A 15645-nucleotide genomic window follows, 5' to 3' on the forward strand; every position below is an offset into this window, starting at 1 on the left:
TAAATAAAAGATTGATGTACGAAGCACTTTTATATGATTTTTTCTTTGTCACCAAGTATCATACCCTTACTTTGCAAGACGAAGATGAAACTTTAATTCATATAAGGTGCCGAGAAAATAACAGAAAATATTAGTTATTTAGGAAATAAACTAAATAACATATGGAATGAATTATTTCCTATCACACATACAGATGTATTCTGACGCCTGTACTGGAAAAAGAAGTCCAGCAACAAATGCGTTATTTAGCTTTTTTATTACTTTCTAATATCAAACCTTTCACAAAAACATCATCAGAAAAAATATTATCGTGGAATTGTTAGCGAGTTATGCAAATGATTCATGTCCCCCCAAATCTATCTAGATCGTTTTGGATTATACTGTTCCTTAGTCATACAAATGGTTCTTAAGAACGTGTTATTGGTCATAAAACAAATATAAAAGGCACTCTCATTGTGTTGAACGATCGCCATGATTTGTCTTAAGACACATTCAGCTATAATGTAACAGTGCTCGAGAATTCTTTTAAGTTTGAAATAAGTTTCTTACCTACATAAGATATCTTATATGACGGGACTTCGCATCATGTAAGATATGTCATTTAGTATAAGTTATAGATAAATAGGAATTGAAATGATCTTATATAATATCTTATATAATATAGTGTACCTTATATAGCAACTGATGCAGTTTCTAAGATAGTATAAAATTCACACAAGTGTTTATCACATTTTCAGAATTTTAGAGTAAGATACACAAGAGTCAAACAATAAATCAAATTGCATCATACATCTGTTTCGTCCTTCTAGGACTCGTCAGTGATGATATATCAAACATCTATTTCGTCCTTCTAGGACTCGTCAGTGATGATATATCAAACATCTATTTCGTCCTTCTAGGACTCGTCAGTGATGATATATCAAACATCTGTTTCGTCCATCTAGGACTCGTCAGTGATGATACATCACATAGCTGTTTCGTCCTTCTAGGACTCGTCAGTGATGATACATCATACAGCGGTTTCGTCCTTCTAGGTCTCGTCAGTGATGCTACGACACATAGCTGTTTCGTCCTTCTAGGACTCGTCAGTGATGATACTGTTTCGTCCTTCTAGGACTCGTCAGTGATGATATATCAAACATCTGTTTCGTCCTTCTAGGACTCGTCAGTGATGCTACATCATACATCTATTTCGTCCTTCTAGGACTCGTCAGTGATGATATATCAAACATCTGTTTCGTCCTTCTAGGACTCGTCAGTGATGATATATCAAACATCTGTTTCGTCCTTCTAGGACTCGTCAGTGATGATATATCAAACATCTGTTTCGTCCTTCTAGGACTCGTCAGTGATGATACATCACATAGCTGTTTCGTCCTTCTAGGACTCGTCAGTGATGATATATCAAACATCTGTTTCGTCCTTCTAGGACTCGTCAGTGATGATATATCAAACATCTGTTTCGTCCAGTGATGATATATCAAACATCTGTTTCGTCCTTCTAGGACTCGTCAGTGATGCTACATCACATAGCTGTTTCGTCCTTAAAGGACTTGTCAGTGATGATACATCAAACATCTGTTTCGTCCTTCTAGGACTCGTCAGTGATGATACATCATACAGCGGTTTCGTCCTTCTAGGTCTCGTCAGTGATGCTACGACACATAGCTGTTTCGTCCTTCTAGGACTCGTCAGTGATGATACATCACATAGCTGTTTCGTCCTTCTAGGACTCGTCAGTGATGATACATCAAACATCTGTTTCGTCCTTTTAGGACTCGTCAGTGATGATACATTAAACATCTGTTTCGTCCTTCTAGGACTCGTCAGTGATGCTACATCACATAGCTGTATCGTCCTTCAAGGACTTGTCAGTGATGATACATCAAACATCTGTTTCGTCCTTCTAGGACACGTCAGTGATGATACATCAAACATGTGTTTCGTCCTTCTAGGACTCGTCAGTGATGCTACTTCAAACATCTGTTTCGTCCTTCTAGGACTCGTCAGTGATGCTACATCAAACATCTGTTTCGTCCTTCTAGGACACGTTAGTGATGTTACATCAAACATTTATTTCGTCCTTCTAGGACACGTCAGTGATGATACATCATACAGCTGTTTCGTCCTTCTAGGACTTGTCAGTGATGCTACATCAAACATCTGTTTCGTCCTTCTAGGACTTGTCAGTGATGCTAAGTGCGCAAAGTTTGAAGTCTAAGAGGCCACTATCGAAAGTGATCAAAAGAAAAGTCAAACAGCCTCGTAAATTTCGTAATCTTCATACATCAGATAATTGAGTTACATATATCACATAGTATGTAAGATATCTTATATATTATTTATCCAATCAAGATATTTGATATACTATGAAAGATATGTTGTATATCTGAAAAACAATATGGACCGACATTACTTCTGAAATAAATGATATGTTGGTTTACCGTATGTTTCCTATTCAAGTACTGTTTCAGCATGCCATATGGTAGAAGGGAAGCAACTCTCACTGACTGCTAATCTCAATACAGTACCATTGTGTCAAGCAATATGAAAACTGTTTCACTGGGGAAATAATTCAATTATTTTTTTTCTATTTTAACTCATTGTTTTCAAAAATGAAATGATGACGATGAAAAGTTGCATTAAATAAGCTGACATAATTACTATGACATACCAACTTCAACAAAAACGTACCGCTACAGGATCACCAATCTTACCGGGTGGTACACTTATGCCATTGAATCCAAATTTAGTCATCAACACTTACACGGCTCACAAACACGTGACCAGAGATACTTAATTCACAATCAAAGAATATAACTAGTAAAGTTTCTGATTATTTTAAATAAATTATATAGATGATGCATGTCTAAAACAATTCTGAAACAAAATAAGGAAAACAAACTTTTGAGCAAAATAAATTTAATCTAAATCACATTGTGCTTACAAACCTATGTACATCAGCATATTTATTTTCTAGTTTGTTCTTAGCGTAATGTAGAAGTGATGCATCGGACATGCGAATGCATTACGCGTCACATATCGTTTTAATTTGATTTATGTCATATATACAGATCTGAACATCAAATTCAAGATGATTGGCACGAATAACGACTACATGTAGTCAAATTATCCTCTGAAAAGATAATAGAATTAGTTAAGTTTTCAACTAATCAGCATTAAAGTAAAGTATAATATTAAAGTATGATTTCAACCTATGCGTCAAATATACATTCTATAATATTATCATCTATTGCATACAATGTACTTCCTTATTTAGAAAGCCTGAGTTAAATCAATTGAAACATATCATTCTATTTTAAGTAGATGTACGTAAACTGCTTAGTGGAAAGAAAATTTTATCCGTAACACAATGAGTAAATCATCATAAATTACATATGATTTTTTAATGTCATATTTTAAAATGATTAGTGTAAACATTTACAACTTTGTTAGATCGTCATCGTTGTCAGGCATCAGACCGTTTTCGTGATAGCCAGGGGCTTCATGAGTCTGACGTGATGTGTCCCTATATCGTGTTTGTGTCATTTGTACGTTTGGCTGAAGTTCGAGATCTCCGTTTGTAACAGTATACGGTCCGTCATATGTGTATGCCTCGGTCTTTTTCGATGAGGATTCGTAAAACTGTGAAGGCTGAAAAGAAGAAATCAGTTTCATGATAACCATATTATACTGAACTGATTCAAAATATCATATATCATTCTAGAATTATTGATAAAACCATTCTACAATGGACAGGTCAAATGCTACGTCATCCATACTTCTATTGTTTTATCGATAACAATGTTATAGTGTCCTATTTATAGATCATAAACTCATCATCAGGGATAACGGAAATGTTACAAGCAGCAAATCGATTTATGTTTCCTTGAAAACTTCGAACGCCTACCACGTTTACAGCGGTGAAACATACATCCTACAATGTTTAGGTCTCTTTTATCCGTAAATACTGCATTTGAAAATGACAAGGGAGATAAGTGGAAAACACTGATAGTGCGAATATCCTACAACCGTGATCTTCCTTCTAGATCAAACCCTAATCACACCACTTACACAGGTGATTCCTCAATAGACATGACAGTGTAGCATATATCTTCCAGTACTTGTATACATAAGTGACGACTTACTGGTTTCGTCAGACGATTAACCTTTTGACATGATAAAGCAGGGTAACAGCATACTCTGTCAGAAACTGGATGTACCAATTCTTTGTCCAAGTCTTCAGGACGGTTCAAATCTGAAATAAAGGTAATTAGAAATTCACATTTACAGTTTACTATTTTTTTCCCCATTTCATTCATCAAGTTGAAATGCGATCGATCGATATCAAATATATTTCACAAAGACAGATGTTTGTTTCCGAAAGAGTGGGGCGTTTTGCTGTATTTGTGTTTTGTTGTTGTTTTTTTTTTTTTCTTATTTTTATTATCATTATTTATTCATTAATTTGTTATTGTTGTTGTTGCTGCTGCAGCTGCTCTTATCTATGTTATGCATATTCAGTGATGACGTGAATTAGATTGGTATCCAGCTTTGGTGTTGAATTTGACACTGATTTCATATTTTGCATGCCATCGTTATCAGGCACTGCTTTAAAACAAAGAAAGAAAAGAAAGTGTGATGATCTTACCAGTGCAGAAATTTGACAGAAGTGTAACGACAGTTCCAACGAAGAGAGATATCAACACGGCGAATAAGGCATACCATAAGTAGGAGATATGGTAAATCCACCTAGATAAGGACATACATAGGAAAATAAATACAAACACGTGTCATTAAAATGTATGAGGACCGATAGAGAATAGAAACAAAGTGCACAAAAATGGGCTTTTTGATCATGTAAATCAATTTAATAATGAAAAATAGGGCTTGGAAATATTTTTGATTTATGCCATAATTCGTTGGGATGGTATTCGGTTTCATCTTTACATATTGCATGTCATTCATATCACATGAGGCAGTCAATCGCTTGTAATGATGTTCATTTTGAAATACAAGGTAAGATTACTAAACGTTTAATCTAACAAATGAACGAGCGCACATATGACACTAAATCCTACGAATTGTTGATGAAAGTCAATTAAAACTTACAAATCCTGTCCATTTGGTGTAGCTGCTGTAGGTATCTCTGTCGAAGTGTTGTAATATATTGTTGAAATAGGTGTCATGGTACTGTAAAGTGTTGCTGTGTTCTGATTATCAGCTGATGACGTACAGTTTCGCTGGAAGTGTTGACATATAGACGCTGAAACTTTCTTTATCGGAGGTATTGGTAATATTACAGAACCTCCGACACCCACCCAGAATGTCAATACAGCACTGCAGACAAGTCCACAAAACGCTCCCTGTAGTAATGAGGTTTAGAATAAAATGATAACGTTGACAAAAACAAATGATCGCTTTTTAAATAAACGTAAAAATCAATGCCGGTGTAATTCATGATTTTACATTAAGTGATTGGTTTTATGGTATTTAATTCTCATTTGGGATCGTTGAATTACTTGTATTGGCCAGGATTTATATTCTCCTCATGCTTTGTAAGATGTCTAAAATTCTTCCTTTTGTTCTTCTTTTGTCATGGTTCATTCGAATTAAAGCATGAGTTAAGTTTCCGTATTTTCTTTGTTCTTTTTGAAAACCAATTTGCAATAGGCCGTGCACAATACAATATTTCGGGATTCCATGCACGTGATATACAATAATGATTCGTATCCAATGGTAAGTGCAATATTTCAATGCTTCATTATTATAATATCACCGATGTAGCAAACAATCGCAAAATCTTATCGTACCTGACTGTAAAACTCCGTCCCATTCTACACAATTTGTGATTGTACATTTAGACAGGAATAGTACAATTAATCATTTTCAAGAAGAGATCATTCAATACATAGCGATATGTCTTCCATACAAGCTGTCAAATTAATTCGTTTAGAAATAGCTTACAATATCTGTTAACATTCTTTTCAACAATGACATTTTAAACAGCGCTGTTCTTTTCAATAATCATTAAAGAAAGATAGGACTGTACACAAAACGTTACAGATCCAATACCCAGTAATTGTAAGACAATTAACAGTTTTTGTCTGTGTATACTTACCGCCGAATTTACCCAGGGTAGAAAAATCCCGTTGAGAAACAATCCTAGCAGAGGACCTCCCACCATGCCGAATATACTAAGCATAATCTGCGAAAGATCGACAGAAAATAAACAATCTGAAATACAATTTGAGTAAACGATACTTTAAAGGAATGTTTATATGATAAACAAGGTCTTATATTGGTGCCCATATTTATTTTTATTATATTTAACATATGGATTCAATAATTTGGTATTACCTAAGCCTCCATGAGAATATTATTTCAAATTATTGGACGTGATAATTGAGTTTAAAATGACACGTGCTTTCTATTCATTACCATAAATCCATAGTAAAAGAATTCAGCGTTACCACTGTGTTTTCCCAAGAAGAAGAAAATGCGAATTTAAATGGGACTTATTTCAGCACCAAGACGATGGCATGACGTGACATCACAAGGCATCTTTGCATTTTACCTGAAGAACAGTTTGTCCGAGAAACTGGGAGAGAAACGCAATGCCAATCACCATTCCTCCACATATAAATCCTGAATAAAATTAATCACTTTTCAGTTTTTTGCAAACAGGTACTTTTAGCTTTTACGACCATACATATTTAGTTATTGTTTAAGAAATCAATTATTATCATTGTGATAACGCAACGAAAGGCACGGTTCAAAATAACACTGTCGTAGATTCAACCCAATGTTATCTCAATAAAGATAATAAAATATGATAAATAAACATTTCGTTTGAGACAATTGAATTAATTCATTTATAAGATCGACATTATTTAGAATTACTTTGCTAGAAGCTTACCCAACACTTTAGCAATACGTCCCTGGACAACTGGTAATGGTTCTCCCCCGTTATGCCGCCAGTATATCTTTAGTATATCTTCTAATATAACAATGGCAAGGGCATTCAGTCCAGATGAGATAGAACTGTAAGTATATTGTCGTTTTAATATGAAACAATTATATTGGTTCAATGTTATATAATCAGCAATATATATGTATATATGTGTGTGCGTTTTACTATCTGATAAAACATAAACTTATAAAATGATGAAAAGTCCAGTCACATATGTAATAAGCTCACAGTGTTTGTACAATACATATCACAAAAATGCTTAGATATGATCTGAAACAGTATATCAATGTCCACCATTATCAGACATGCAAATAACCAATTTCTCTCTATAACGTTTATGTACATGAATACACTAGAGAATAAAGTAATAATGCATAGTAATTGTTGCGATTCAACGCTGATTGATCGATATAATGGTTACATTTTAATTTTACAATATAAATTAAATTCTCGTAATAAGAAATGATTCCTTTTTATTTCATATAAAACTAAATGTGGTGCAAACTTTGCAATGATATTCCACATGTGTTCAGATTGTACGTATAATTTGTTTACTCTAGGGAAAAGATTTCAACTGCCAAAAAGAAACCATATTTGGCTTTGCATGAATGATAAGTTGGTTTAGCCTTTCGATAGAGACAATTCACCAGATGAACAACTGTTTAACGATACAAAAGGTTACATAGATCGATACATAGACGCTTCTTTTAACCCCAGGTACAGTAAATATGTCACAAAGCAACATGGGTGAAATAACTTTATCCCGAATTCCACGTGCATCAAATACAATCAGATTCGGAACATACCAATAAAAAAGCATTAAAGATCAAAAATGCAATAATTTCTGGGTAGATATTGGTTTCAGTGGTGTGATAATATGTAGGTAGAAGCAGAATAAAATTACAAATGTCACAGCTTACCTGAGAGAGGCACTGAAAAGACTGGCCACAAACAATCCGGGTAGACCAGGTAAGAATGTAAGCTTATCCATAACCAAGAATGGTAGCAACTGTAAAGAAAATAATACGTCATATGTCGATAATACCGTCTTAGAATATGTGTAGTAATAATTAATGATAGACAGTAGTAGACACCAACGAAAAACAGAAATAACGGCTGTAAACAGCCACAGGTACACTCCTGAACTTGCTTCTTATCTAACGATTTGTTTGAAAACTAGGATTGATATTTCATATTATGAAGGATATAAACAGTTACCTATCTAAACAAGATAACTAATTGTTCAAAATACTAAAACTATTACTGGAAATAAAACTTTATTCCATCCTTTTTATTTTATTAGTTATCATTTGTGGAAGTTGTGACGTTATTGGAATTTGTAACATACATAAACACTGGATAAGATGATCCAGTTCAACAGAAACACGTTTATATATGTACTATTTCGATTTGGAAAAAAAGTTTAATTAATAATACACCCCTTGATGACATTTGATACATTATCTGGAAATTATCGACGTAGATGTAATCATCAAAACATGCAATTAAACTCTTAAACGGAATAAATCATGAACTTTTTAAAATTTTATTGTTCTATCATAAACCATGCGTTTTTATAATAACATTATCTCTACCTGGTCTCTGGCTTTGACGAGGTTCAGGATTTTCGGATCGCAATCATGATAAGTAGCATATATGACAATTCCTACCAGACACACCACCGTGGACAGGATCAAAGTCAATGGGAGACTTACATACAGTGCTCTATGACAACACAAATATTATATCGCCATATTTCATTTACGTACAATGGAAAAATAGGAAAATAATTAATCCACAAAATGCAAAAATACCCAATAAAAACTGAAACGGATTTAAATTATTCACGCGTAAATAATTAAGTTTAGTTATATCAATCAATTGCTGCTTAACATTCATGTGAACAGGTGAACTCATTGAAATGTTCTATTTCTGAATGTGCATATTTTCACAGTTTTTTCGATGCGTGGTTCAAAACTGGTGTAATTTTTGCTAAATAAGTGAAATTGTTTTATTTGTTTTATTTACGTTTTTCGCGATTTTATTTTTTCTTCGAAAATACAACATGAACAGTAATAAACTTTCTCATTATACTGTTTCATAAGATCACAAAATGCATTTGATACATTGTCACTTCATTTAACAGTCAGGTATTATTAACGTCATCAAACAGTATGATTAACAGTTATCCAGGTAAAAGTTTGCTGTTTATTACCTTTTAGAGTTTGTTATTTCTTTGATCGCCAAATATCGCTGAATCATTGTCTGATTGGCTGCGTAAATCGTCAGCTGACCAACAATAGAACCAATGACAAGTGCCCAGAAGGAGTGACGAACGGTAGGGTCGGCACTCCAGCTGAAAATATTGTATTATTAAAAGATGTAAATTTCACTTTTTAGCGTTGGAGAAATTTACGTCGATGTCATTTTATTCGATATACACACTGATGTATATTCTAACAGGTTGAATTGAGAAACGTTTGTATTCCAACAAAGCAATCGTATTCATTATTTGATTATATACCTGACCAATATAAAACAACATTTGCAGTTCATAAGTTGAAAAAATCATACTCTCGGCATATATGATTTATCAAAATACGCCACTCTTATCGCATAAGAAACGATTAAGGGTTGTAATCGCGTATAACATATGCTCTGATGATTGCAATGAGGGAAAATCGTGAGATTTGTTAATCAGCTTAATTTGTGCAACTCAATATGTCGTTTCGTAAAATAGGGTCAACAAGATTGGATAAAATAAGTTGATTAAGCATGTTTCGGAATTATTGTTTAAAAAGTTGTTATAATTATTTTTATATTTGACATAATGATGGGTAGCATTTTTGATAGATAACGTACTCAATGAAATGTATTCTGCCACCATGCTCAGCTATTTGCCAGACTCTATCCAAGCCACCGACCTCACGTGACCCTACTACAATAATGGCGATAAGTCCGGCCATGACGACAAATGTTTGAAATGTGTCGGTCCATACAACAGCTCTTAGTCCACCCTGTAGAGCAGAACCAAGACCGAAGAAAATACATTTATTTATGTTAATTTGAGATTAGATAATGCAAATACTTTTGGTTCATTTCCTTCAATCTACGTACCATGATTTGATATTTGTACTCTAAAGTGCATTTCACTTTTTAATGAATGATTTCATTTGATTCATATTTGAATATTGCAATACTTAAGACATTGATCTCAAAAATAACTTACCAGTGCCGTGTAGAATGTACACACCAGGCCTATACAGACAATTGACAGCGACAAACTCAGACCAGTAACTACAAGAAGGGTTTTAAGCAATGCCACAGTGTAAATAGTCAGTACTTAAAGTCATCAAACAAAAAAACACTAAATTATGAAAAGGTCATTGAAGTCTTTCTCTAAAAACAGGTATACCAATATAATGTCAACAGTGGAAAAACGGTGAAATCTCGTAGGTGGAAGATATATAAACGTGTATAAATACGAGAGAAGATACCTCTTCTCCAACAACCAATTGTTTATTTTATAATAATTCAACGTACAATTAAATTGAATGGGCCTGGATTTTGAAACTTAAAACTCCTATCATACCTTTATTTTTTACTTATCATATTTTTAATATATTTCACTGATTGTGTTATTGTTGCATTTTGATGATTGCCTGATACGTCTCAACATACCTTGATTCAATGCCAAGGCAGGTGCATACAAAACTACTCCCATATACAGGAGCTATAAGGGAACATGTAAAATGTTGGTAAGTAACGTCATATTTATTCACTGCTTCTAAATTATTGTGATGGTTTGTGTGAGTTTATATTAGAGTTAGAATTAATTGTTTACATCATACACTGACAGTAAAATCATGTGAAGTGTATTCATAGAGTACGTTCAAATAAACGTTCCATGCATTAATATCAATATTGATAATGCATCAGAGAATATACCTGAATATTGCATCTTAATGACGGCATCCTACGAGATACAATATCTTATATCGAAGTTAAGTTTTTTCTCTTATAACTATTAATTGTGCTTTTGTTTCGATGATACAATAGATCAGTTAATAAGCAAACAATGCAAATGTGAGGTCAGTGCAATAATATCTTGCAAGAAAATAAAAAGTTAAATTCAAAAAAGCAAAAGCAAAAGCAACACAAAAACCAAGAAATGTGACACTATAAATAAACAGGTAAAAAGAGAGAAATAGTAATTGAGTATAGAGTTAAGGTTTATTTCTACTTACCATATTCATCATAAAGATCAATGATGCACATACTCGTACAACTACGTTAAATCTCTTCTCCAAGTACTGAAAGAAAAAAAAGCGCAAATAGGTGGCATTTGTCCGAACACTCGAGTACATTCGATAATTGGGTACATTTAATACTTGAGTACACCTAATACTGGTTAACATTTGAAACTTAGTGTTCATTTGATACTGGAGTACATCTAATACTGGTGTACTTTGGATACAAAAGTACATTTGATACTGGATTACATCTAATACTAGAGTACATCTAATACTCAGTACATTTAATACTGGATCACATCTAATATTACATTTCAATTAAGAGATAATAATTCAATTAAGGTTGCTTTTTCGATAGCCATGTTTTTATATTAATGTATCTTTTCTCATTCAGACAGCATTTATCGTATTTAACAAACAGTCGCTTCGTTATTTGAGATGTAGTGTAAACGTATTAACTTGGCACCGGATTTCTCCTTATTGCATCGGCAGAAGTAATTTGTGACAACAGGATGGATGTATGGTTATCTAAAAAAAGTTAAATTCTAACAATAAATTTTGATGTGTCTTTTTATCGAATAAGTAGCATTATAAGTAGCAACTGTTACTGCTGGATGCACTTTCAGGTAGAATAAAATCCATTTTTAAACAAATTAGCAGCTTAAACTGTAAAATGCAAACAAAACACAACTCTGTATTCCATGATCCTAATGTTTAATTCTTGCTTGATGATTTACATAAGAGGTATATTATTGTGCCTGCAGATAAGGCATCCAATAACTCTATCCTTGTCTGCATACATTATTAGATCTCCTGCATACAATGAAGAACCTGCTAAATAACGACGGAAACTCTACCTACACATCATATACAGTCTTTCCAAAGACCATGCTTAAACATGCTTAAGTATTATATCATATTGTTTATTATTGATAAGGATACGGGCCTTCTTCGTTTATATGGGATTCCTTAACTTCACGAGAATCCATATTAACAACTTGTTATTGATGGTTCATCTAGTAGATGTTACAGAACTCAAAAGAGTAACCTTTTTTTAAATACAACTGTGAAAGAAAAATATGAAATATATTGTTGAAATACAGTTACCACCGACCACCCCGCTATTCCGTATTCTTCAAACAACAAAAAAACCCAAATTGGGACAGCTTAATATGATGTTGTATGATAATCGGTTGATTTTAATTTCCCTGTCGTAAAATGTTTCTATTGTGGATGGCAACATCCCAGCATCCCCATCTGATATTGTTGCAATTGATTCGATATTCAAGAACTTCAATATCACAATTCCTGTGCGAAATGTTGGCAACTGAAAGACATACTCATTACAGAGGGTTTCGAGAGATGCAGACTAAGAAAGATTACAGAAAAAAATTACGTTTTATATAATGGTCACCTATAAAAAATTCTTTGTACGATATAAATTCGGACGTGTTTGGTGTTCCCTTGTTTTCTCAGAGATTGTGTTGTTCTTTACCTGTTCTCCTTTGTGAATGTATTTTAGTTTATTTGCTTTGACTGAGACTAACGTCGCAGGTATCGTTGATGAAGCAGAAGACGCTTACTCTTCCAGATCGCATTGTCTTATTTTCTGAATCTTTCTTTTTGTTCATATTTTGTCCCAGTTTCATTAAATCCGAGCTTGACTTATTGTATCGATACTTTCTTTGTTATTCAATTTTGATACATATGATTGAAATGTTCTGCAGAGTTGTTACTGATAGTTAAGCTACATGTAGGCTATAAGGCTTGTGTTCTCATAAAGACAGTTCTTAGTAGAAATATAACATGTAACCAGTATCTCCTATCGAGACATGGTGACACATTCCCAACAGGTGAATCCATTAATACAGGTAAATACCGATAACAATAACAATGATTATCAGTTCGTTCGATATCCAAATAAAGTTCCTTATCGATGTCCGTCAATAGACTGATATGTATAACTATACTCATGGTTAACACATACAAACATGTACAGTGAATGTATATGTTAAAACTGCATGCACCGCTATACTCACCAGCAGTTCTGACATTTTTACAAATATTTAAGTCCTTTTGTTCATTTATTAAAACAATTAATGACGAAATATTTTTCATTGTTTGAATGTTTAACAAACACACACTGATTAATCATCCAGGTCTAATTATTGCATTCTAAGACACTGACATTCCGTTACAATGTTTTTATATGTATTTGTACATTCATAACTAGCAACTGATATCATCTTCATCTTTCATCTAACAGGAGATTAACAATTTACTGGTAACAAAATGATATTTTGCATGTGTTTGTACATACATTCTTACGTAGTTAGTTGTATATCAAGATAGTATTGAAGAGGAGAGAGGGCTGTAGATATGAAACAACGTGAATGGAAGTTTGAGGTTTGTTCAGGACATGGTTTCTTTATTTGGGTAAGTTGTCGGAGTATCATTTATTTCTCTTAAATCAACCCCTTACGTGTTTTGCATGTTTTCCGATAACTTTAGGCTATATGTATAGTAAATGTGCTCGCTAACTGCAAAGTTTCCATTCTTTCGAAACACACCATCAATTATTGATTACAAATTCTACATTATTGTTCTTTCAATCACGTTGTGTTGATCTGCTATTCCAGGAAATGTGATATATTTTTCCTGAATTTTTGTTCACAAAAGTCAATTGACGTCAACATCATATATGTTTGGCGTTTTTTTTGATAATCATTTTAGTTGGAATTAGATAAATATCATGTAGATCAAACAAACCTTTAAAGGTTTTTTTAAATCTAACCATTTGATAATAAGTAACAGCATAGTTTCCTCGGCAATAACAGAGCTGCAGTGCTGATAAATTGGCATTGTTACCGTGTATAAACATACGATAAGGAGAGATCAATAGTATAACACAAGGCGGTACACATATAGTTGATGGTTTTCCTGGTGTAGTGATACGATATAGGAGTGTTAATGCTTTTTGTACTGAATTAAGAAAGTATTAATCATGCCCTTCCTGTAGTAGATAGACATGGAATAAAGAATGATATTTATGTCATTCTTTATATTAACTTGAATAGTAATCAATTGAAACTCATTTTCTGTAATGCTTCAGCAAGTCCGGAAAGGAAATGCAAACAACAAAATCCTACGTGCGTAAACCAAAGATGAAATGAAACAATTTGATACTTCAATATATTACAAAATATACATAATTTCCATTTTGGTCAATGCATTATATTGTATAATCATTATATTCTGTTACTCCCTCAATAAATCGATACGTTGCGCAAACATGGTAGATACCGTGTATAGTTCATGTCTGTAGCAGAGAAAATAAATCGTCGCCATACCAAAAGGTTAACACTATGTGTACGTTTTGATGATAAATGAATATAAAGATTGTGCATGGTTAAGATAAATGTGTATACAAATGTGATGAATGGATTATTTATTGATATCTTAGATTATATTGACAATTGTATATCTCGCCATCGTCATGTTGCGTTTGATATAATTCCACTGGAAACAGATGCAGTAAAATGTAATTTGTTGTGAGAAATAAAAATTGCGTCACAAAATTAAATTATCGTTTTTTTTATATTGATAAAGACTGTTATGGTTGTTTGTTTGAATAACTAAATATAGCTACAATTGAAGAAGAAAATCGATGCATCGATAATACTTACTTCATATGCACTGGTTAGGCTTAGCTTATGGAAAAAGGGAAGAAACACGTGATTGGTCAGTATCGTTGTGATGATAATAGCGTTTCCAGCAATCCAGTAACTTGTGTTGTTATTGTACATTTCGGTAGGTGTTCCCAACACTGTTATAGCAGACATAAAACTAGCCATCAAGGACATAGCTATAGGAAAGATTCCTATATCCCTTCCGCCCATCAGAACATCATCGGCTGTGGCTTGTTTCGCTGCACGTGCTTCTTGGACCATGTAGAAAACTCCAATAAGTGCTGAAACTACCAGAACCCCTGCAAACAGTACATAGTCCACTGCCACAAATGATCCGATTTGTTCTCCATCACAAAGTTCACATACTTTCTTGCATGTTTTTAAACTCGATTCGGTATAAATATCCATGCTGTATATCCTGTAATCGTACGTCACAGAACACCACTCAGTGGACAATGGTCACTTATGGGCGTGGACAAAATAGAAAAAATTGAAAGTAAAATTAAACTATTTCTATGAATATTTTCTCGACAATCCAATTATGATATTCACATCATAATCACAAAATTCGACGTATAATTATAATATCCCATTAACAAATTACCTCCCACATGCCCACTGTATAACCTGTATATAACCAGCTGGTTATAGAACTACACGAGATACCTCATGGTTTTTCATTGGTAACGTTATCTTCAATTCGCCTGATAAATAACGAAGTCTGAAAGAT

At 33.4% G+C, this 15645-nt stretch overlaps 1 protein-coding gene across 1 annotated transcript; it reads right to left on the minus strand.

The window, feature by feature from the left end:
• Positions 1-3441: 3441 nt before the first annotated feature.
• LOC132544676 (sodium-coupled monocarboxylate transporter 1-like) lies at positions 3442-15323 on the minus strand. The gene is made up of 15 exons (XM_060208299.1): positions 14913-15323; positions 11221-11286; positions 10655-10706; positions 10203-10270; positions 9836-9990; positions 9189-9329; positions 8569-8698; positions 7894-7982; positions 6920-7044; positions 6578-6648; positions 6122-6208; positions 5113-5366; positions 4652-4752; positions 4149-4258; positions 3442-3654 (listed from the first exon to the last, which is right to left on the minus strand). The coding sequence occupies exons 1-15, from the start codon at positions 15321-15323 to the stop codon at positions 3442-3444; spliced, it is 2073 nt and encodes a 690-aa protein (XP_060064282.1).
• Positions 15324-15645: the final 322 nt, after the last annotated feature.

This window comes from Ylistrum balloti, unplaced genomic scaffold (assembly GCF_031769215.1).
Source record: "Ylistrum balloti isolate Yb309-2 unplaced genomic scaffold, AGI_CSIRO_Ybal_v1 Utg369806, whole genome shotgun sequence".
In the NCBI taxonomy this organism is placed as follows: Eukaryota; Metazoa; Mollusca; class Bivalvia; order Pectinida; family Pectinidae; genus Ylistrum; species Ylistrum balloti.

Excerpts from the sequence above, each read along its gene's own strand:
- LOC132544676 (XM_060208299.1), bottom strand. The coding sequence starts at position 15,323 with ATGGATATTTATACCGAATCGAGTTTAAAAACATGCAAGAAAGTATGT. Across the intron at positions 4,259-4,651 it reads TCTGTCAAATTTCTGCACTG|ATTTGAACCGTCCTGAAGAC; the intron begins GTAAGATCATCA and ends CCTTTATTTCAG. Across the intron at positions 3,655-4,148 it reads TTAATCGTCTGACGAAACCA|CCTTCACAGTTTTACGAATC; the intron begins GTAAGTCGTCAC and ends TCTTCTTTTCAG.